This window comes from Mixophyes fleayi, chromosome 3 (genome assembly GCF_038048845.1).
Source record: "Mixophyes fleayi isolate aMixFle1 chromosome 3, aMixFle1.hap1, whole genome shotgun sequence".
NCBI classification, from domain to species: Eukaryota; Metazoa; Chordata; class Amphibia; order Anura; family Limnodynastidae; genus Mixophyes; species Mixophyes fleayi.
The window spans coordinates 347,369,525-347,393,580 of record NC_134404.1 but is presented as its reverse complement, the minus strand read 5'-3'; the positions used below and the strand labels follow the sequence as shown (position 1 = coordinate 347,393,580).

At 48.3% G+C, this 24,056-nt stretch overlaps 1 protein-coding gene across 1 annotated transcript in view; it reads left to right on the top strand.

The window, feature by feature from the left end:
- SLC29A1 (solute carrier family 29 member 1 (Augustine blood group)) overlaps positions 1–23,733 on the top strand; it is a 61,282-nt gene extending 37,549 nt beyond the window's left edge. The window contains exons 10-13 of the mRNA XM_075204488.1: positions 2,009–2,117; positions 9,581–9,666; positions 11,976–12,175; positions 23,111–23,733. Coding sequence (XP_075060589.1) covers positions 2,009–2,117; positions 9,581–9,666; positions 11,976–12,175; positions 23,111–23,222 — 507 coding nt within the window. The 3' untranslated portion in view covers positions 23,223–23,733. The remainder of the gene's footprint in view (positions 1–2,008; positions 2,118–9,580; positions 9,667–11,975; positions 12,176–23,110) is intronic.
- The last annotated feature ends 323 nt before the right edge of the window (positions 23,734–24,056 follow it).

The following is a 24,056-nucleotide window of genomic DNA, read 5'->3' as shown; positions in this document are numbered from 1 at the left end:
CGTCCCCCACTAACATTATATACAACGTGTACGTCCCCCACTAACATTATATACAACGTGTACGTCCCCCACTAACATTATATACAACGTGTACGTCCCCCACTAACATTATATACAACGTGTACGTCCCCCACTAACATTATATACAACGTGTACGTCCCCCACTAACATTATATACAACGTGTACGTCCCCCACTAACATTATATACAACGTGTACGCCCCCACTAACATTATATACAACGTGTACGTCCCCCACTAACATTATATACAACGTGTACGTCCCCCACTAACATTATATACAACGTGTACGTCCCCCACTAACATTATATACAACGTGTACGGCCCCCACTAACATTATATACAACGTGTACGGCCCCCACTAACATTATATACAACGTGTACGGCCCCCACTAACATTATATACAACGTGTACGGCCCCCACTAACATTATATACAACGTGTACGGCCCCCACTAACATTATATACAACGTGTACGGCCCCCACTAACGTTATATACAACGTGTACGGCCCCCACTAACGTTATATACAACGTGTACGTCCCCCACTAACGTTATATACAACGTGTACGTCCCCCACTAACATTATATACAATGTGTACACTCCCCACTAACGTTATATAATGTGTACGCCCCCCACTAAAAGTTATATACAACGTGTACGCCCCCAACTAATGTTATATACAACGTGTACGGCCCCCACTAACGTTATATACAATGTGTACACTCCCCACTAACGTTATATATATATATAATGTGTACACTCCCCACTAACGTTATATAATGTGTACGCCCCCCCACTAACATTATATATAACGTGTACGCCCCCCCCAGTATGAAAACACATTGATACCCCTCATATATACCCAACTCATACGTCAGAGGTCCCGCAGTGTACTCACTCATTAATACTCCCCCATACCCCTCATACACACTACACATACTCACAGGTCCTGCAGTATACTCACACATTATTACTCCTTGTCACGGTCGCCTGATTTTCTTGATCCGATTCGGGACCCTTCGGTGTTACTGGAGCAGGAGTGTGACAGAACCTGAGGCCTTGATACACCCTCTGCTCATCTGGTGTGCACCGGGCGCAGTAGCAGGAAGGAGTCTAGGATCAGAGCCAGCGCTGGAGTACGGAACTGGAATCTGTCGCTACAACATTCTAGAACTGTTCCTGGGAACTCCACCCCGGCACCTGTAACCCGGCACACGGAACTGGAGCCCGTGACTAAGATCTCAGAATGTGCAGCACACGGAGGCTCACAACAGAATGAACTGGAGTCAGAACTCAGACCTGTGACCAGGAATGGAGGACCCAGGACTGTGAGACAGCCACAGACCTGGGACCCACACACAGGTCCACAAAACTGGAACCAGCCCCAGGACTGGTGCTAACCCCGAGTACTGCAGACCTAGCACTGGATGATGTAAAGTTCTTGCTGAGGTATGAGCAGGCCTCATACATATTTCTCCAGGACTGCAGACATCTGAGCACTTTGGGAAGTGCAGGATGATGACCCTACAGGGCCAGTGCTGGAATCGCCTGAGCCAGTCCTCAGGACAGTGTCGTTCTGGCCATGAGCAGAGCTCAGCAGGTTTAAATAGGATGTTCCTGATAGCTATTGGTTGCACAGATCATGTGATCACAGATGCTGAATCTGGTTGGTCTGGAAAGATCACTTGACTGAATCCAAGATGGTCGCACCCATGCAGCAGAACAAACAGTATGTGTCTGTTTGCAAATGAAGAAGTGGTGGTCAGGAATGACCAGGAGGACCCGGGTATCTGTGAGATGACTGAGGCGGACATGGTAAGTGCGGCTAGGACCCCGATGTGTGACGCCCTCATATACACCTAACACATACTCACAGGTTCCCCAGTGCACTCACTCATCAAAACTCCTCATACATCTCATGTCCCCCCAATATGTACACAATGTGTCCGTCTTCTGTACGTCCTGTGACTCTGTGTCTGTCCCTAGATTTGGGTCTTGGCGCTGTCCGTCTGCCTGGTATTCACAGTCACCATTGGAATATTCCCCTCTGTTACCGCGGATGTGAAATCCACCATTGCCGGAACGTCTCAGTGGGGTGAGTATGTCGGGGTACACAGGGAGAGGATGTATGACCATGTCTTAGCGTGTAGATAGAAGCGTCTATCACAACACACATAGCAGCTTCAGTAATACAGACAGGATCACTGTCACTGTGAGGAGCACTGCTAAACAGTTTAATAAAGAGGGAGATTACCAGAGGCAGTGGGGCAGATCAGGTTATTTTTCCAATGTAATTTTGTATATTTTCAGCATGGATCTCCAAATTCTGGAAACCCTGAGATATATTTACCGATTCTTGCAGCTTTACCATCATTTTTTAAAACGCCAATTTTATTAAAGACAAAACCCGATGGGCTTCATCTTGTGTACAGACACAAGACCTCACTTCTCAGACCGAGATTATACTAATGAGGTAGTAAGCTGAAGAGGGCACTGATAAAGTTGACCACTGTCACGTGTGTGCCCACGTGCCTTCAGGTCTCGTTCAGTACTGTACACAGAACACATTTTGCACATTCCAATCCCGGTGTTCCCTCACTCTCAGGACACATGTAATACAGACAGTCCTGGTGTCCCCTCACTCTCAGGACACATGTAATACAGACAGTCCAGATGTCCCCTCACTCTCAGGACACATGTAATACAGACAGTCCCGGTGTTCCCTCACTCTCAGGACACATGTAATACAGACAGTCCTGGTGTCCCCTCACTCTCAGGACACATGTAATACAGACAGTCCAGATGTCCCCTCACTCTCAGGACACATGTAATACAGACAGTCCTGGTGTCCCCTCACTCTCAGGACACATGTAATACAGACAGTCCCGGTGTCCCCTCACTCTCAGGACACATGTAATACAGACAGTCCTGGTGTCCCCTCACTCTCAGGACACATGTAATACAGACAGTCCCGGTGTCCCCTCACTCTCAGGACACATGTAATACAGACAGTCCCGGTGTCCCCTCACTCTCAGGACACATGTAATACAGACAGTCCCGGTGTCCCCTCTCTCTCAGGACACATGTAATACAGACAGTCCCGATGTCCCCTCACTCTCAGGACACATGTAATACAGACAGTCCCGGTGTCCTCTCACTCTCAGGACACATGTAATACAGACAGTCCCGGTGTCCCCTCACTCTCAGGACACATGTAATACAGACAGTCCCGGTGTCCCCTCACTCTCAGAACACATGTAATACAGACAGTCCCGGTGTCCCCTCACTCTCAGGACACATGTAATACAGACAGTCCCGGTGTCCTCTCACTCTCAGGACACATGTAATACAGACAGTCCCGGTGTCCCCTCACTCTCAGGACACATGTAATACAGACAGTCCCGATGTCCCCTCACTCTCAGGACACATGTAATACAGACAGTCCCGGTGTCCCCTCACTCTCAGGACACATGTAATACAGACAGTCCCGGTGTCCCCTGACTCTCAGGACACATGTAATACAGACAGTCCCGGTGTCCCCTCACTCTCAGGACACATGTAATACAGAGAGTCCCGGTGTCCCCTCACTCTCAGGACACATGTAATACAGACAGTCCCGGGGTCCTCTCACTCTCAGGACACATGTAATACAGACAGTCCCGGTGTTCCCTGACTCTCAGGACACATGTAATACAGACAGTCCTGGTGTCTCCTCACTTTCAGGACACGTAATACAGACAGTCCTGGTGTCCCCTCACTCTCAGGACACATGTAATACAGACAGTCCCAGTGTCCCCTCACTCTCAGGACACATGTAATACAGACAGTCCCGGTGTCCCCTCACTCTCAGGACACATGTAATACAGATAGTCCCGGGGTCCCCTCACTCTCAGGACACATGTAATACAGAGAGTCCCGATGTACCCTCATTCTCAGAACACGTAATACAGACAGTCCCGTGTCCCCTCACTCTCAGGACACATGTAATACAGACAGTCCCGATGTCCTCTCACTCTCAGGACACATGTAATACAGACAGTCCCGGTGTCTCCTCACTCTCAGGACACATGTAATACAGATAGTCCCGGTGTCCCCTCACTCTCAGGACACATGTAATACAGACAGTCCCGGTGTCCCCTCACTCTCAGGACACATGTAATACAGACAGTCCCGGTGTCCCCTCTCTCTCAGGACACATGTAATACAGACAGTCCCGGTGTCCCCTCTCTCTCAGGACACATGTAATACAGACAGTCCCGATGTCCCCTCACTCTCAGAACACATGTAATACAGACAGTCCCGGTGTCCCCTCACTCTCAGGACACATGTAATACAGACAGTCCTGGTGTCCCCTCACTCTCAGGACACATGTAATACAGACAGTCCCTGTGTCCCCTCATTCTCAGGACACATGTAATACAGACAGTCCCGGAGTCCCCTCACTCTCAGGACACATGTAATACAGACAGTCACGGTGTCCCCTCACTCTCAGGACACGTGTAATACAGACAGTCCCGATGTCCCCTCACTCTCAGGACACGTGTAATACAGACAGTCCCGATGTCCCCTCACTCTCAGGACACGTGTAATACAGACAGTCCCGATGTCCCCTCACTCTCAGGACACATGTAATACAGACAGTCCCGGTGTCCCCTCACTCTCAGGACACATGTAATACAGACAGTCCCGGTGTCCCCTCACTCTCAGGACACATGTAATACAGACAGTCCCGGTGTCCCCTCACTCTCAGGACACATGTAATACAGATAGTCCCGGTGTCCCCTCACTCTCAGGACACATGTAATACAGACAGTCCCGGTGTCCCCTCACTCTCAGGACACATGTAATACAGACAGTCCCGGTGTCCCCTCTCTCTCAGGACACATGTAATACAGACAGTCCCGGTGTCCCCTCTCTCTCAGGACACATGTAATACAGACAGTCCCGGTGTCCCCTCTCTCTCAGGACACATGTAATACAGACAGTCCCGGTGTCCCCTCACTCTCAGGACACATGTAATACAGACAGTCCCGATGTCCCCTCACTCTCAGGACACATGTAATACAGACAGTCCCGATGTCCCCTCACTCTCAGGACACATGTAATACAGACAGTCCCGGTGTCCCCTCACTCTCAGGACACATGTAATACAGACAGTCCCGGTGTCCCCTCACTCTCAGGACACATGTAATACAGACAGTCCCGATGTCCCCTCACTCTCAGGACACATGTAATACAGACAGTCCCGATGTCCCCTCACTCTCAGGACACATGTAATACAGACAGTCCCGGTGTCCCCTCACTCTCAGGACACATGTAATACAGACAGTCCCGGTGTCCCCTCTCTCTCAGGACACATGTAATACAGACAGTCCCGGTGTCCCCTCTCTCTCAGGACACATGTAATACAGACAGTCCCGATGTCCCCTCACTCTCAGGACACATGTAATACAGACAGTCCCGGTGTCCCCTCACTCTCAGGACACATGTAATACAGACAGTCCCGGAGTCCCCTCACTCTCAGGACACATGTAATACAGACAGTCACGGTGTCCCCTCACTCTCAGGACACGTGTAATACAGACAGTCCCGATGTCCCCTCACTCTCAGGACACATGTAATACAGACAGTCCCGATGTCCCCTCACTCTCAAGACACATGTAATACAGACAGTCCCGGTGTCCCCTCACTCTCAGGACACATGTAATACAGACAGTCCCGGTGTCCCCTCACTCTCAGGACACATGTAATACAGACAGTCCCAGTGTCCCCTCACTCTCAGGACACATGTAATACAGATAGTCCCGGTGTCCCCTCACTCTCAGGACACATGTAATACAGACAGTCCCGGTGTCCCCTCACTCTCAGGACACATGTAATACAGACAGTCCCGGTGTCCCCTCTCTCTCAGGACACATGTAATACAGACAGTCCCGGTGTCCCCTCTCTCTCAGGACACATGTAATACAGACAGTCCCGATGTCCCCTCACTCTCAGGACACATGTAATACAGACAGTCCCGATGTCCCCTCACTCTCAGGACACATGTAATACAGACAGTCCCGATGTCCCCTCACTCTCAGGACACATGTAATACAGACAGTCCCGGTGTCCCCTCACTCTCAGGACACATGTAATACAGACAGTCCCGGTGTCCCCTCTCTCTCAGGACACATGTAATACAGACAGTCCCGATGTCCCCTCACTCTCAGGACACATGTAATACAGACAGTCCCGGTGTCCTCTCACTCTCAGGACACATGTAATACAGACAGTCCCGGTGTCCCCTCACTCTCAGGACACATGTAATACAGACAGTCCCGGTGTCCCCTCACTCTCAGAACACATGTAATACAGACAGTCCCGGTGTCCCCTCACTCTCAGGACACATGTAATACAGACAGTCCCGGTGTCCTCTCACTCTCAGGACACATGTAATACAGACAGTCCCGGTGTCCCCTCACTCTCAGGACACATGTAATACAGACAGTCCCGATGTCCCCTCACTCTCAGGACACATGTAATACAGACAGTCCCGGTGTCCCCTCACTCTCAGGACACATGTAATACAGACAGTCCCGGTGTCCCCTGACTCTCAGGACACATGTAATACAGACAGTCCCGGTGTCCCCTCACTCTCAGGACACATGTAATACAGAGAGTCCCGGTGTCCCCTCACTCTCAGGACACATGTAATACAGACAGTCCCGGGGTCCTCTCACTCTCAGGACACATGTAATACAGACAGTCCCGGTGTTCCCTGACTCTCAGGACACATGTAATACAGACAGTCCTGGTGTCTCCTCACTTTCAGGACACGTAATACAGACAGTCCTGGTGTCCCCTCACTCTCAGGACACATGTAATACAGACAGTCCCAGTGTCCCCTCACTCTCAGGACACATGTAATACAGACAGTCCCGGTGTCCCCTCACTCTCAGGACACATGTAATACAGATAGTCCCGGGGTCCCCTCACTCTCAGGACACATGTAATACAGAGAGTCCCGATGTACCCTCATTCTCAGAACACGTAATACAGACAGTCCCGTGTCCCCTCACTCTCAGGACACATGTAATACAGACAGTCCCGATGTCCTCTCACTCTCAGGACACATGTAATACAGACAGTCCCGGTGTCTCCTCACTCTCAGGACACATGTAATACAGACAGTCACGGTGTCCCCTCACTCTCAGGACACGTGTAATACAGACAGTCCCGATGTCCCCTCACTCTCAGGACACATGTAATACAGACAGTCCCGATGTCCCCTCACTCTCAAGACACATGTAATACAGACAGTCCCGGTGTCCCCTCACTCTCAGGACACATGTAATACAGACAGTCCCGGTGTCCCCTCACTCTCAGGACACATGTAATACAGACAGTCCCGGTGTCCCCTCACTCTCAGGACACATGTAATACAGATAGTCCCGGTGTCCCCTCACTCTCAGGACACATGTAATACAGACAGTCCCGGTGTCCCCTCACTCTCAGGACACATGTAATACAGACAGTCCCGGTGTCCCCTCTCTCTCAGGACACATGTAATACAGACAGTCCCGGTGTCCCCTCTCTCTCAGGACACATGTAATACAGACAGTCCCGATGTCCCCTCACTCTCAGGACACATGTAATACAGACAGTCCCGATGTCCCCTCACTCTCAGGACACATGTAATACAGACAGTCCCGATGTCCCCTCACTCTCAGGACACATGTAATACAGACAGTCCCGGTGTCCCCTCACTCTCAGGACACATGTAATACAGACAGTCCCGGTGTCCCCTCACTCTCAGGACACATGTAATACAGATAGTCCCGGTGTCCCCTCACTCTCAGGACACATGTAATACAGATAGTCCCGGTGTCCCCTCACTCTCAGGACACATGTAATACAGACAGTCCCGGTGTCCCCTCTCTCTCAGGACACATGTAATACAGACAGTCCCGGTGTCCCCTCTCTCTCAGGACACATGTAATACAGACAGTCCCGGTGTCCCCTCACTTTCAGGACACATGTAATACAGACAGTCCCGATGTCCCCTCACTCTCAGGACACATGTAATACAGACAGTCCCGATGTCCCCTCACTCTCAGGACACGTGTAATACAGACAGTCCCGATGTCCCCTCACTCTCAGGACACGTGTAATACAGACAGTCCCGATGTCCCCTCACTCTCAGGACACGTGTAATACAGACAGTCCCGGAGTCCCCTCACTCTCAGGACACATGTAATACAGATAGTCCCGGAGTCCCCTCACTCTCAGGACACATGTAATACAGAAAGTCCCGGTGTCCCCTCTCTCTCAGGACACATGTAATACAGACAGTCCCGGTGTCCCCTCACTCTCAGGACACATGTAATACAGACAGTCCCAGTGTCCCCTCACTCTCAGGACACATGTAATACAGACAGTCCCGGTGTCTCCTCACTCTCAGGACACATGTAATACAGACAGTCCCGGTGTCCCCTCACTCTCAGGACACATGTAATACAGACAGTCCCGGTGTCCCCTCACTCTCAGGACACATGTAATACAGACAGTCCCGGTGTCCCCTCACTCTCAGGACACATGTAATACAGACAGTCCCGGTGTCCCCTCACTCTCAGGACACATGTAATACAGACAGTCCCGGTGTCCCCTCACTCTCAGGACACATGTAATACAGACAGTCCCGGTGTCCCCTCACTCTCAGGACACATGTAATACAGACAGTCCCGGTGTCCCCTCACTCTCAGGACACATGTAATACAGACAGTCCCGGTGTCCTCTCACTCTCAGGACACATGTAATACAGACAGTCCCGGTGTCCCCAATGTTCTGTTCTAGGGACTGTTATCCATTATACAGGGACCACTAGGTTTGTCAGTTCATGAGTCCCGTGGCCCCACAGGGTTGGTAATTTGTATAGAGCTGGGAAGAGGGATCTCTATAACTTGTGCTCTCGGGGATGTCCAGCACTGGTAGTGGTTATGGTTTCGGGGCGCGAGGTGGGTAGGGGAACGGCCTGTTATTATATTACTTAGGTAATTATTTTTTTACAGTGCGCAGAGTGTGGGATCTCCAGCAGCTATGACCTGGTGCAAAACGTAAACCTTTTATGGAGTGCAAATGGCCCATCACGCTCAGAGCCCCCTGTGGGCATCACGCTCAGAGCCCCCCCCCCCCCCCTCCCTGTGGGCATCACACTCAGAGCCCCCTGTGGGCATCACACTCAGATTTCCCTGTGGGCATCACACTCAGATTTCCCTGTGGGCATCACACTCAGACCTCCCTGTGGGCATCACACTCAGACCTCCCTGTGGGCATCACACTCAGACCTCCCTGTGGGCAGCACACTCAGAGCCCCCTTCCTGTGGGCATCACACTCAGAGCCCCCCCCCCCCCTGTGGGCATCACACTCAGAGCCCCCCCCTGTGGGCATCACGCTCAGAGCCCCCTGTGGGCATCACACTCAGAGCCCCCCCCCCCCCCTGTGGGCATCACGCTCAGAGCCCCCCCCTCCCTGTGGGCATCACGCTCGTAATCACTATTTATTTTCTTTCTGTGCAGGAAAATATTTCATTCCAGTGTCGTGTTTTCTGCTTTTCAACCTGTTTGACTGGGTCGGACGGAGCGCGACCGCTCGGTTCATGTGGGTGAGTGTGAGATCCAGCAGCAGAAACAATTATGGTAACAGTTCCTGAAATCATTTTTATACAGGACCCAGGTTCCCCTATGATCTGCTGTTGCTCAAATGGTAAAATATGATATTAAATTCAGATTGAGTTAGTTGTGGTTTCTAAGTACGAGATACTCTGCAGAATAAATCACTATGTATCTGTCAGGGGGTAGATGGGACAGAGCAATGTTCTGCAGATCTCTAGAGAGGTCAGTAATGTAATAATCTGCAGAATATATCACTATGTATCTGTCAGGGGGTAGATGGGACAGAGCGATGTTCTGCAGATCTATAGAGAGGTCAGTAATGTAATAATCTGCAGAATAAATCACTGTGTATCTGTCAGGGGGTAGATGGGACAGAGCGATGTTCTGCAGATCTCTAGAGAGGTCAGTAATGTAATAATCTGCAGAATATATCACTATGTATCTGTCAGGGGGTAGATGGAACAGAGCAATGTTCTGCAGATCTCTAGAGAGGTCAGTAATGTAATAATCTGCAGAATAAATCACTGTGTATCTGTCAGGGGGTAGATGGAACAGAGCAATGTTCTGCAGATCTCTAGAGAGGTCAGTAATGTAATAATCTGCAGAATATATCACTATGTATCTGTCAGGGGGTAGATGGGACAGAGCAATGTTCTGCAGATCTATAGAGAGGTCAGTAATGTAATAATCTGCAGAATATATCACTATGTATCTGTCAGGGGGTAGATGGGACAGAGCGATGTTCTGCAGATCTCTAGAGAGGTCAGTAATGTAATAATCTGCAGAATATATCACTATGTATCTGTCAGGGGGTAGATGGGACAGAGCGATGTTCTGCAGATCTCTAGAGAGGTCAGTAATGTAATAATCTGCAGAATAAATCACTGTGTATCTGTCAGGGGGTAGATGGAACAGAGCAATGTTCTGCAGATCTCCTATATGGCTGTTTTAGCCATTAAAATGAGCTCACAGCACAGAACAGATTGTCAGCAGTTTGACAGGGGAATATATTCCTTTCCGTTTGTGGATTTAATTACAATTCCTATGTCTTTCCCTCTGTCTATGTACCTGACATGTGTGTAGTGTATGTCTATGTACCTGACATGCGTGTAGTGTATGTCTATGTACCTGACATGTGTGTAGTGTATGTCTATGTACCTGACATGTGTGTAGTATATGTCTATGTACCTGACATGCGTGTAGTGTATGTCTATGTACCTGACATGCGTGTAGTGTATGTCTATGTACCTGACATGCGTGTAGTGTATGTCTATGTACCTGACATGTGTGTAGTGTATGTCTATGTACCTGACATGTGTGTAGTGTATGTCTATGTACCTGACATGCGTGTAGTGTATGTCTATGTACCTGACATGCGTGTAGTATATGTCTATGTACCTGACATGTGTGTAGTTTATGTCTATGTACCTGACATGCGTGTAGTATATGTCTATGTACCTGACATGCGTGTAGTGTATGTCTATGTACCTGACATGCGTGTAGTGTATGTCTATGTACCTGACATGTGTGTAGTATATGTCTATGTACCTGACATTCGTGTAGTGTATGTCTATGTACCTGACATGCGTGTAGTGTATGTCTATGTACCTGACATGCGTGTAGTGTATGTCTATGTACCTGACATGTGTGTAGTGTATGTCTATGTACCTGACATGTGTGTAGTATATGTCTATGTACCTGACATGCGTGTAGTGTATGTCTATGTACCTGACATGCGTGTAGTGTATGTCTATGTACCTGACATGCGTGTAGTATATGTCTATGTACCTGACATGCGTGTAGTGTATGTCTATGTACCTGACATGCGTGTAGTATATGTCTATGTACCTGACATGCGTGTAGTTTATGTCTATGTACCTGACATGCGTGTAGTGTATGTCTATGTACCTGACATGCGTGTAGTGTATGTCTATGTACCTGACATGCGTGTAGTGTATGTCTATGTACCTGACATGCGTGTAGTGTATGTCTATGTACCTGACATGCGTGTAGTGTATGTCTATGTACCTGACATGCGTGTAGTGTATGTCTATGTACCTGACATGCGTGTAGTGTATGTCTATGTACCTGACATGCGTGTAGTGTATGTCTATGTACCTGACATGCGTGTAGTTTATGTCTATGTACCTGACATGGGTGTAGTGTATGTCTATGTACCTGACATGCGTGTAGTGTATGTCTATGTACCTGACATGCGTGTAGTGTATGTGTATGTACCTGACATGCGTGTAGTTTATATGTCTCCATATAATGACTGTTGTACTGGTGTCTCCTACAGCCTGGGAAGGACAGTAAGCTGTTGCCGATCATGGTGGTGGCTCGAGTGGTCTTTCTGCCCCTCTTCATGCTCTGTAACGTGATGCCCCGACAATACCTCCCTGTTCTACTTGCACACGATGCCTGGTATATTTGCATCATGATTGTGTTCGCGCTATCCAACGGCTACCTGGCCAGTCTCTGCATGTGCTTTGGCCCCAAGTAAGTACCCTACCAGCCTGTGGTACCACTACCGCCCCCTAGTGTTAGATCTCTGTATCAGTCTCCTTCATGCTGTCCTGTCACTAGTGCTGCCACCTAGTGTTAGATCTCTGTATCAGTCTCCTTCATGCTGTCCTGTCACTAGTGCTGCCACCTAGTGTTAGGTCTATTTATCAGTCTCCTTAATGCTGTCCTGTCACTAGTGCTGCCCCCTTGTGTTAGATCTCTGTATCATCCTCCTTCATGCTGTTCTGTCACTAGTGCTGCCCCCTAGTGTTAGATCTCTGTATCACTCTCTTTCACGCTGTTCTGTCACTAGTGCTGCCCCCTAGTGTTAGATCTCTGTATCAGTCTTCTTCATGCTATGCTGTTAGTAGTGCTGCCCCCTAGTGTTAGATCTCTGTATCAGTCTTCTTCATGCTATGCTGTTAGTAGTGCTGCCCCCTAGTGTTAGATCTCTGTATCAGTCTCCTTCATGCTGTTCTGTCACTAGTGCTGCCCCCTAGTGTTAGATCTCTGTATCAGTCTCTTTCATGCTGTTCTGTCACTAGTGCTGCCCCCTAGTGTTAGATCTCTGTATCAGTCTCTTTCATGCTGTTCTGTCACTAGTGCTGCCCCCTAGTGTTAGATCTCTCTGTCAATCTCTTTCATGCTGTCCTGTCAGTAGTGCTGCCCCCTAGTGTTAGATCTCTGTATCAGTCTTCTTCATGCTGTACTGTCAGTAGTGCTGCCCCCTAGTGTTAGATCTCTGTATCACTCTTTCATGCTGTGCTTTCACTAGTGCTGCCCCCTAGTGTTAGATCTCTGTATCAGTCTCTTTCATGCTGTTCTGTCACTAGTGCTGCCCCCTAGTGTTAGATCTCTGTATCACTCTCTTTCATGCTGTTCTGTCACTAGTGCTGCCCCCTAGTGTTAGATCTCTGTATCAGTCTTCTTCATGCTATGCTGTTAGTAGTGCTGCCCCCTAGTGTTAGATCTCTGTATCCGTCTCCTTCATGCTGTTCTGTCACTAGTGCTGCCCCCTAGTGTTAGATCTCTATATCAGTCTCTTTCATGCTGTTCTGTCACTAGTGCTGCCCCCTAGTGTTAGATCTCTGTATCAGTCTCTTTCATGCTGTTCTGTCACTAGTGCTGCCCCCTAGTGTTAGATCTCTGTATCAGTGTCCTTCATGCTGTTCAGTCACCAGTGCCTCCCCCTAGTGTTAGATCTCTGTATCACTCTTTCATGCTGTCCTGTCACTAGTGCTGCCCCCTAGTGTTAGATCTCTCTGTCAATCTCTTTCATGCTGTCCTGTCAGTAGTGCTGCCCCCTAGTGTTAGATCTCTGTATCAGTCTTCTTCATGCTATGCTGTTAGTAGTGCTGCCCCATTGTGTTAGATATCTGTATCAGTCTTCTTCATGCTGTACTGTCAGTAGTGCTGCCCCCTAGTGTTAGATCTCTGTATCCGTCTCCTTCATGCTGTCCTGTCACTAGTGCTGCCCCCTAGTGTTAGATCTCTGTATCACTCTTTCATGCTGTCCTGTCACTAGTGCTGCCCCCCAGTGTTAGATCTCTGTATCAGTCTTCTTCATGCTGTGCTGTCAGTAGTGCTCCCCCCTAGTGTTAGATCTCTGTATCAGTCTCCTTCATGCTGTCCTGTCAGTAGTGCTGCCCCTTGTGTTAGATCTCTGTATCATTCAATTTCATGCTGTCCTGTCAGTAGTGCTGCCCCCTAGTGTTAGATCTCAGTCTCCTTCATGCTGTTCTGTCACTAATGCTGCCCCCTAGTGTTAGATCTCTGTATCAGTCTCTTTCATGCTGTTCTGTCACTAGTGCTGCCCCCTAGTGTTAGATCTCTGTATCAGTCTCCTTCATGCTGTGCTGTCAGTAGTGCTGCTCCCTAGTGTTAGATCTCTGTATAAGTCTCCTTCATGCTGTTCTGTCACTAGTGCTGCCCCCTAGTGTTAGATCTCTGTATCAGTCTCTTTCATGCTGTTCTGTCACTAGTGCTGCCCCCTAGTGTTAGATCTCTGTATCAGTCTCTTTCATGCTGTTCTGTCACTAGTGCTGCCCCCTAGTGTTAGATCTCTGTATCAGTCTCCTTCATGCTGTGCTGTCAGTAGTGCTGCTCCCTAGTGTTAGATCTCTGTATAAGTCTCCTTCATGCTGTTCTGTCACTAGTGCTGCCCCCTAGTGTTAGATCTCTGTATCAGTCTCTTTCATGCTGTTCTGTCACTAGTGCTGCCCCCTAGTGTTAGATCTCTCTGTCAAACTCTTTCATGCTGTTCTGTCACTAGTGCTGCCCCATTGTGTTAGATATCTGTATCAGTCTCCTTCATGCTGTACTGTCAGTAGTGCTGCCCCCTAGTGTTAGATCTCTGTATCAGTCTCCTTCATGCTGTCCTGTCACAAGTGCTGCCCCCTAGTGTTAGATCTCTGTATCACTCTTTCATGCTGTCCTGTCACTAGTGCTGCCCCCTAGTGTTAGATCTCTGTATCAGTCTTCTTCATGCTGTGCTGTCAGTAGTGCTCCCCCCTAGTGTTAGATCTCTGTATCAGTCTCCTTCATGCTGTCCTGTCAGTAGTGCTGCCCCTTGTGTTAGATCTCTGTATCATTCAATTTCATGCTGTCCTGTCAGTAGTGCTGCCCCCTAGTGTTAGATCTCAGTCTCCTTCATGCTGTTCTGTCACTAATGCTGCCCCCTAGTGTTAGATCTCTGTATCAGTCTCCTTCATGCTGTTCTGTCAGTAGTGCTGCTCTCTAGTGTTAGATCTCTGTATCAGTCTCCTTCATGCTGTGCTGTCAGTAGTGCTGCTCCCTAGTGTTAGATCTCTGTATCAGTCTTCTTCATGCTGTGCTGTCAGTAGTGCTCCCCCCTAGTGTTAGATCTCTGTATCAGTCTCCTTCATGCTGTCCTGTCAGTAGTGCTGCCCCTTGTGTTAGATCTCTGTATCATTCAATTTCATGCTGTCCTGTCAGTAGTGCTGCCCCCTAGTGTTAGATCTCAGTCTCCTTCATGCTGTTCTGTCACTAATGCTGCCCCCTAGTGTTAGATCTCTGTATCAGTCTCCTTCATGCTGTGCTGTCAGTAGTGCTGCTCTCTAGTGTTAGATCTCTGTATCAGTCTCTTTCATGCTGTTCTGTCACTAGTGCTGCCCCCTAGTGTTAGATCTCTCTGTCAATCTCTTTCATGCTGTTCTGTCACTAGTGCTGCCCCCTAGTGTTAGATCTCTGTATCCTTCTCCTTTATGCTGTCCTGTCAGTAGTGCTGCCCCCTAGTGTTAGATCTCTGTATCAGTCTTTCATGCTGTTCTGTCACTAGTGCTGCCCCCTAGTGTTAGATCTCTCTGTCAATCTCTTTCATGCTGTTCTGTCACTAGTGCTGCCCCCCAGTGTTAGATCTCTGTATCCTTCTCCTTTATGCTGTCCTGTCAGTAGTGCTGCCCCCTAGTGTTAGATCTCTGTATCAGTCTCTTTCATGCTGTTCTGTCACTAGTGCTGCCCCCTAGTGTTAGATCTCTGTATCACTCTTTCATGCTGTGCTGTCAGTAGTGCTGCCCCCTAGTGTTAGATCTCTGTATCACTCTTTCATGCTGTCCTGTCACTAGTGCTGCCCCCTAGTGTTAGATCTCTGTATCAGTCTTCTTCATGCTGTTCTGTCACTAATGCTGCCCCCTAGTGTTAGATCTCTGTATCAGTCTCCTTCATGCTGTTCTGTCAGTAGTGCTGCTCTCTAGTGTTAGATCTCTGTATCAGTCTCCTTCATGCTGTGCTGTCAGTAGTGCTGCTCCCTAGTGTTAGATCTCTGTATCAGTCTTCTTCATGCTGTGCTGTCAGTAGTGCTCCCCCCTAGTGTTAGATCTCTGTATCAGTCTCCTTCATGCTGTCCTGTCAGTAGTGCTGCCCCTTGTGTTAGATCTCTGTATCATTCAATTTCATGCTGTCCTGTCAGTAGTGCTGCCCCCTAGTGTTAGATCTCAGTCTCCTTCATGCTGTTCTGTCACTAATGCTGCCCCCTAGTGTTAGATCTCTGTATCAGTCTCCTTCATGCTGTGCTGTCAGTAGTGCTGCTCTCTAGTGTTATATCTCTATATCAGTCTCCTTCATGCTGTTCTGTCACTAGTGCTGCCCCCTAGTGTTAGATCTCTGTATCAGTCTCTTTCATGCTGTTCTGTCACTAGTGCGGCCCCCTAGTGTTAGATCTCTCTGTCAATCTCTTTCATGCTGTTCTGTCACTAGTGCTGCCCCCTAGTGTTAGATCTCTGTATCCTTCTCCTTTATGCTGTCCTGTCAGTAGTGCTGCCCCCTAGTGTTAGATCTCTGTATCAGTCTCTTTCATGCTGTTCTGTCACTAGTGCTGCCCCCTAGTGTTAGATCTCTGTATCAGTCTCTTTCATGCTGTTCTGTCACTAGTGCTGCCCCCTAGTGTTAGATCTCTGTATCAGTCTCTTTCATGCTGTCCTGTCACTAGTGCTGCCCCCTAGTGTTAGATCTCTCTGTCAATCTCTTTCATGCTGTCCTGTCAGTAGTGCTGCCCCCTAGTGTTAGATCTCTGTATCAGTCTTCTTCATGCTATGCTGTTAGTAGTGCTGCCCCCTAGTGTTAGATCTCTGTATCAGTCTCCTTCATGCTGTCCTGTCACTAGTGCTGCCCCCTAGTGTTAGATCTCTGTATCAGTCTCCTTCATGCTGTCCTGTCAGTAGTGCTGCCCCTTGTGTTAGATCTCTGTATCATTCAATTTCATGCTGTCCTGTCAGTAGTGCTGCCCCCTAGTGTTAGATCTCAGTCTCCTTCATGCTGTTCTGTCACTAATGCTGCCCCCTAGTGTTAGATATCTGTATCAGTCTCCTTCATGCTGTTCTGTCACTAATGCAGCCCCATTGTGTTAAATCTCTGTATCAGTCTCCTTCATGCTGTACTGTCAGTAGTGCTGCCCCCTAGTGTTAGATCTCTGTATCAGTCTCCTTCATGCTGTCCTGTCACCAGTGCCTCCCCCTAGTGTTAGATCTCTGTATCAGTCTCCTTCATGCTGTTCTGTCATTAGTGCTGCCCCCTAGTGTTAGATCTCTGTATCACGCTCTTTCATGCTGTCCTGACACTAGTGCTGCCCCCTAGTGTTAGATCTCTGTATCAGTCTTCTTCATGCTATGCTGTTAGTAGTGCTGCCCCATTGTGTTAGATATCTGTATTAGTCTCCTTCATGCTGTACTGTCAGTAGTGCTGCCCCCTAGTGTTAGATCTCTGTATCAGTCTCCTTCATGCTGTCCTGTCACTAGTGCTGCCCCCTAGTGTTAGATCTCTGTATCACTCTTTCATGCTGTGCTGTCAGTAGTGCTGCCCCCTAGTGTTAGATCTCTGTATCACTCTTTCATGCTGTCCTGTCACTAGTGCTGCCCCCTAGTGTTAGATCTCTGTATCAGTCTTCTTCATGCTGTGCTGTCAGTAGTGCTCCCCCCTAGTGTTAGATCTCTGTACCAGTCTCCTTCATGCTGTCCTGTCAGTAGTGCTGCCCCTTGTGTTAGATCTCTGTATCATTCAATTTCATGCTGTCCTGTCAGTAGTGCTGCCCCCTAGTGTTAGATCTCAGTCTCCTTCATGCTGTTCTGTCACTAATGCTGCCCCCTAGTGTTAGATCTCTGTATCAGTCTCCTTCATGCTGTTCTGTCACTAATGCCGCCCCCTAGTGTTAGATCTCTGTATCAGTCTCCTTCATGCTGTGCTGTCAGTAGTGCTGCTCTCTAGTGTTAGATCTCTGTATCAGTCTCCTTCATGCTGTTCTGTCACTAGTGCTGCCCCCTAGTGTTAGATCTCTGTATCAGTCTCTTTCATGCTGTTCTGTCACTAGTGCTGGCCCCTAGTGTTAGATCTCTCTGTCAATCTCTTTCATGCTGTTCTGTCACTAGTGCTGCCCCCTAGTGTTAGATCTCTGTATCTGTCTCCTTTATGCTGTCCTGTCAGTAGTGCTGCCCCCTAGTGTTAGATCTCTGTATCAGTCTCCTTCATGCTGTCCTGTCACTAGTGCTGCCCCCTAGTGTTAGATCTCTGTATCAGTCTCCTTCATGCTGTCCTGTCAGTAGTGCTGCCCCCTAGTGTTAGATCTCTGTATCAGTCTCCTTCATGCTGTGCTGTCAGTAGTGCTGCCCCCTAGTGTTAGATCTCTGTATCAGTCTCCTTCATGCTGTGCTGTCAGTAGTGCTGCCCCCTAGTGTTAGATCTCTCTGTCAATCTCTTTCATGCTGTTCTGTCACTAGTGCTGCCCCCTAGTGTTAGATCTCTGTATCCGTCTCCTTTATGCTGTTCTGTCACTAGTGCTGCCCCCTAGTGTTAGAACTCTTTATCAGTCTGCATGATGCTGTGCTGTCAGTAGTGCTGCCCCCTTGTGTTAGATCTCTGTATCAATCTCCTTCATGCTGTCCTGTCAGTAGTGCTACCCCCTAGTGTTAGATCTCTGTATCAGTCTCCTTCATGCTGTCCTGTCAGTAGTGCTGCCCCCTAGTGTTAGATCTCTGTATCAGTCTCCTTCATGGTTTCCTGTCAGTAGTGCTGCCACTTGTGTTAGATCTCTGTGTCACTCATGTTCATGCTTTCCTGTCAGTAGTGCTGCCCCCTAGTGTTAGATCTCTGTATCACTCTCTTTCATGCTGTTCTGTCACTAGTGCTGCCCCCTAGTGTTAGATCTCTGTATCACTCTCTTTCATGCTGTTCTGTCACTAGTGCTGCCCCCTTGTGTTAGATCTCTGTATCAGTCTCCTTCATGCTGTCCTGTCACTAGTGCTGCCCCCTAGTGTTAGATCTCTGTATCAGTCTCCTTCATGCTGTCCTGTCAGTAGTGCTGCCCCCTAGTGTTAGATCTCTGTATCAGTCTCCTTCATGCTGTGCTGTCAGTAGTGCTGCCCCCTAGTGTTAGATCTCTGTATCACTCTCTTTCATGCTGTCCTGACACTAGTGCTGCCCCCTAGTGTTAGATCTCTGTATCAGTCTTCTTCATGCTATGCTGTTAGTAGTGCTGCCCCATTGTGTTAGATATCTGTATCAATCTCCTTCATGCTGTACTGTCAGTAGTGCTGCCCCCTAGTGTTAGATCTCTGTATCAGTCTCCTTCATGCTGTCCTGTCACTAGTGCTGCCCCCTAGTGTTAGATCTCTGTATCACTCTTTCATGCTGTGCTGTCAGTAGTGCTGCCCCCTAGTGTTAGATCTCTGTATCACTCTTTCATGCTGTCCTGTCACTAGTGCTGCCCCCTAGTGTTAGATCTCTGTATCAGTCTTCTTCATGCTGTTCTGTCACTAATGCTGCCCCCTAGTGTTAGATCTCTGTATCAGTCTCCTTCATGCTGTTCTGTCAGTAGTGCTGCTCTCTAGTGTTAGATCTCTGTATCAGTCTCCTTCATGCTGTGCTGTCAGTAGTGCTGCTCCCTAGTGTTAGATCTCTGTATCAGTCTTCTTCATGCTGTGCTGTCAGTAGTGCTCCCCCCTAGTGTTAGATCTCTGTATCATTCAATTTCATGCTGTCCTGTCAGTAGTGCTGCCCCCTAGTGTTAGATCTCAGTCTCCTTCATGCTGTTCTGTCACTAATGCTGCCCCCTAGTGTTAGATCTCTGTATCAGTCTCCTTCATGCTGTGCTGTCAGTAGTGCTGCTCTCTAGTGTTATATCTCTATATCAGTCTCCTTCATGCTGTTCTGTCACTAGTGCTGCCCCCTAGTGTTAGATCTCTGTATCAGTCTCTTTCATGCTGTTCTGTCACTAGTGCGGCCCCCTAGTGTTAGATCTCTCTGTCAATCTCTTTCATGCTGTTCTGTCACTAGTGCTGCCCCCTAGTGTTAGATCTCTGTATCCTTCTCCTTTATGCTGTCCTGTCAGTAGTGCTGCCCCCTAGTGTTAGATCTCTGTATCAGTCTCTTTCATGCTGTTCTGTCACTAGTGCTGCCCCCTAGTGTTAGATCTCTGTATCAGTCTCTTTCATGCTGTTCTGTCACTAGTGCTGCCCCCTAGTGTTAGATCTCTGTATCAGTCTCTTTCATGCTGTCCTGTCACTAGTGCTGCCCCCTAGTGTTAGATCTCTCTGTCAATCTCTTTCATGCTGTCCTGTCAGTAGTGCTGCCCCCTAGTGTTAGATCTCTGTATCAGTCTTCTTCATGCTATGCTGTTAGTAGTGCTGCCCCCTAGTGTTAGATCTCTGTATCAGTCTCCTTCATGCTGTCCTGTCACTAGTGCTGCCCCCTAGTGTTAGATCTCTGTATCAGTCTTCTTCATGCTGTGCTGTCAGTAGTGCTCCCCCCTAGTGTTAGATCTCTGTATCAGTCTCCTTCATGCTGTCCTGTCAGTAGTGCTGCCCCTTGTGTTAGATCTCTGTATCATTCAATTTCATGCTGTCCTGTCAGTAGTGCTGCCCCCTAGTGTTAGATCTCAGTCTCCTTCATGCTGTTCTGTCACTAATGCTGCCCCCTAGTGTTAGATATCTGTATCAGTCTCCTTCATGCTGTTCTGTCACTAATGCAGCCCCATTGTGTTAAATCTCTGTATCAGTCTCCTTCATGCTGTACTGTCAGTAGTGCTGCCCCCTAGTGTTAGATCTCTGTATCAGTCTCCTTCATGCTGTCCTGTCACCAGTGCCTCCCCCTAGTGTTAGATCTCTGTATCAGTCTCCTTCATGCTGTTCTGTCATTAGTGCTGCCCCCTAGTGTTAGATCTCTGTATCACGCTCTTTCATGCTGTCCTGACACTAGTGCTGCCCCCTAGTGTTAGATCTCTGTATCAGTCTTCTTCATGCTATGCTGTTAGTAGTGCTGCCCCATTGTGTTAGATATCTGTATTAGTCTCCTTCATGCTGTACTGTCAGTAGTGCTGCCCCCTAGTGTTAGATCTCTGTATCAGTCTCCTTCATGCTGTCCCGTCACTAGTGCTGCCCCCTAGTGTTAGATCTCTGTATCACTCTTTCATGCTGTGCTGTCAGTAGTGCTGCCCCCTAGTGTTAGATCTCTGTATCACTCTTTCATGCTGTCCTGTCACTAGTGCTGCCCCCTAGTGTTAGATCTCTGTATCAGTCTTCTTCATGCTGTGCTGTCAGTAGTGCTCCCCCCTAGTGTTAGATCTCTGTACCAGTCTCCTTCATGCTGTCCTGTCAGTAGTGCTGCCCCTTGTGTTAGATCTCTGTATCATTCAATTTCATGCTGTCCTGTCAGTAGTGCTGCCCCCTAGTGTTAGATCTCAGTCTCCTTCATGCTGTTCTGTCACTAATGCTGCCCCCTAGTGTTAGATCTCTGTATCAGTCTCCTTCATGCTGTTCTGTCACTAATGCCGCCCCCTAGTGTTAGATCTCTGTATCAGTCTCCTTCATGCTGTGCTGTCAGTAGTGCTGCTCTCTAGTGTTAGATCTCTGTATCAGTCTCCTTCATGCTGTTCTGTCACTAGTGCTGCCCCCTAGTGTTAGATCTCTGTATCAGTCTCTTTCATGCTGTTCTGTCACTAGTGCTGGCCCCTAGTGTTAGATCTCTCTGTCAATCTCTTTCATGCTGTTCTGTCACTAGTGCTGCCCCCTAGTGTTAGATCTCTGTATCTGTCTCCTTTATGCTGTCCTGTCAGTAGTGCTGCCCCCTAGTGTTAGATCTCTGTATCAGTCTCCTTCATGCTGTCCTGTCACTAGTGCTGCCCCCTAGTGTTAGATCTCTGTATCAGTCTCCTTCATGCTGTCCTGTCAGTAGTGCTGCCCCCTAGTGTTAGATCTCTGTATCAGTCTCCTTCATGCTGTGCTGTCAGTAGTGCTGCCCCCTAGTGTTAGATCTCTGTATCAGTCTCCTTCATGCTGTGCTGTCAGTAGTGCTGCCCCCTAGTGTTAGATCTCTCTGTCAATCTCTTTCATGCTGTTCTGTCACTAGTGCTGCCCCCTAGTGTTAGATCTCTGTATCCGTCTCCTTTATGCTGTTCTGTCACTAGTGCTGCCCCCTAGTGTTAGAACTCTTTATCAGTCTGCATGATGCTGTGCTGTCAGTAGTGCTGCCCCCTTGTGTTAGATCTCTGTATCAATCTCCTTCATGCTGTCCTGTCAGTAGTGCTACCCCCTAGTGTTAGATCTCTGTATCAGTCTCCTTCATGCTGTCCTGTCAGTAGTGCTGCCCCCTAGTGTTAGATCTCTGTATCAGTCTCCTTCATGGTTTCCTGTCAGTAGTGCTGCCACTTGTGTTAGATCTCTGTGTCACTCATGTTCATGCTTTCCTGTCAGTAGTGCTGCCCCCTAGTGTTAGATCTCTGTATCACTCTCTTTCATGCTGTTCTGTCACTAGTGCTGCCCCCTAGTGTTAGATCTCTGTATCACTCTCTTTCATGCTGTTCTGTCACTAGTGCTGCCCCCTTGTGTTAGATATCCATGTCATCCTCTTTCATGCTGTACTGTCACTAGTGCTGCCCCCTAGTGTTAGATCTCTTTATCAGTCTCCTTCATGCTGTCCTGTCACTAGTGCTGCCCCCTAGTGTTAGATATCCGTGTCATCCTCTTTCATGCTGTACTGTCACTAGTGCTGCCCCCTAGTGTTAGATCTCTTTATCAGTCTCCTTCATGCTGTCCTGTCACTAGTGCTGCCCCCTAGTGTTAGATCTCTTTATCAGTCTCCTTCATGCATGTATATGTTTATTTTATCAGTCAGCATTAATCAAAGGGGATATAAGTAGAAGAAAATAGAAGCAGGTGCATTATATAACACCCTCTGTATCTAGATGTGTTTTACCCTAAAGGACATATTATACTGTGTACACAATGTGTATCATATTGGGTATGTAAAGGACATTTATTAAGGTAATAATTTATCAATTCCTTCTGTCTTCCATCATGTTCGTGCCTGACCCTCTATATCCCTCTTTCCTTCTCTCCCTATATCAGCATTTACTGTATATTACAACCTGCTGTTTATTAGAGGGGTCCTGTACTCTCTCCTCTGACATCTCTCGTGTCCCCACAGAAAGGTGAATGTACATGAGGCTGAGACCGGCGGCGCTATCATGGCGTTCTTCCTGTCGCTGGGGCTGGCGCTTGGAGCAGGTCTGTCCTTCCTGCTGAGGATTCTGGTCTGATTATAGCTGGAGGGCAGCACTACCTCGTGTATATTCATCCTAATGGAGAGCTCAGTATTACAGCACATCACACCCGGCCCTGAATATAACACAGCACCATTACATCAGCTTTATCCCTCCCTCCTACTGTGCCTGCTGCGGGCCCCATCAGCCTGAGGGCCCCAAAGTGTGGAACTTATTACAGCACTGACCACAAACTTTATCTGTTAATCTACCTGGACGGGGCGAAGATTTTCCTCTCGCTCATTAAGGTGCCAGGAACTATTGCTGCAGTAATCCCGATATTAACCTCTTCAGTGCCAAGAGCAGAATGTGACCTGTCGCCATTGGCAGGCGGCGCGTTCTGCGTTATTATTATTGTATGAATAATTCACTAATTCCTGTCCGGGTTACTGGATTATAGTTTACAGTTGGAAGTGTTATATATTTGTGCAGATTTCTATATATTCCTCTCTGTAATTATTTGCTACATTTTGTATTTCATAGTAAAATATCTGTTTAAAATGTGCAACATCTGGAGGGAAATTGTTTATTTTAGACTATTAACACCGTTTGTAAAACGGCATTTGTGCTGGGGGAGCCGAGACGATGGATCACGCGGATGTGCAGATGAAGATGTGCGGCAGAAATGGCGTTTCTCTGTGCTGCACAACACGCAGATCTGTTGATACATGTTGCAGCGGCTGCACACACTTGTTAGCGTGACATGATGGCGCTGAATAAGGGTGGAGAATGTTGTGTTCCAGCCAGGGCTGCCAAGAGGAATTCAGGGTCCGGTTCAACAACTTTATGGGGCCCCCCTTATAGTTATAATGGGCACGATGGGCAGGGCCC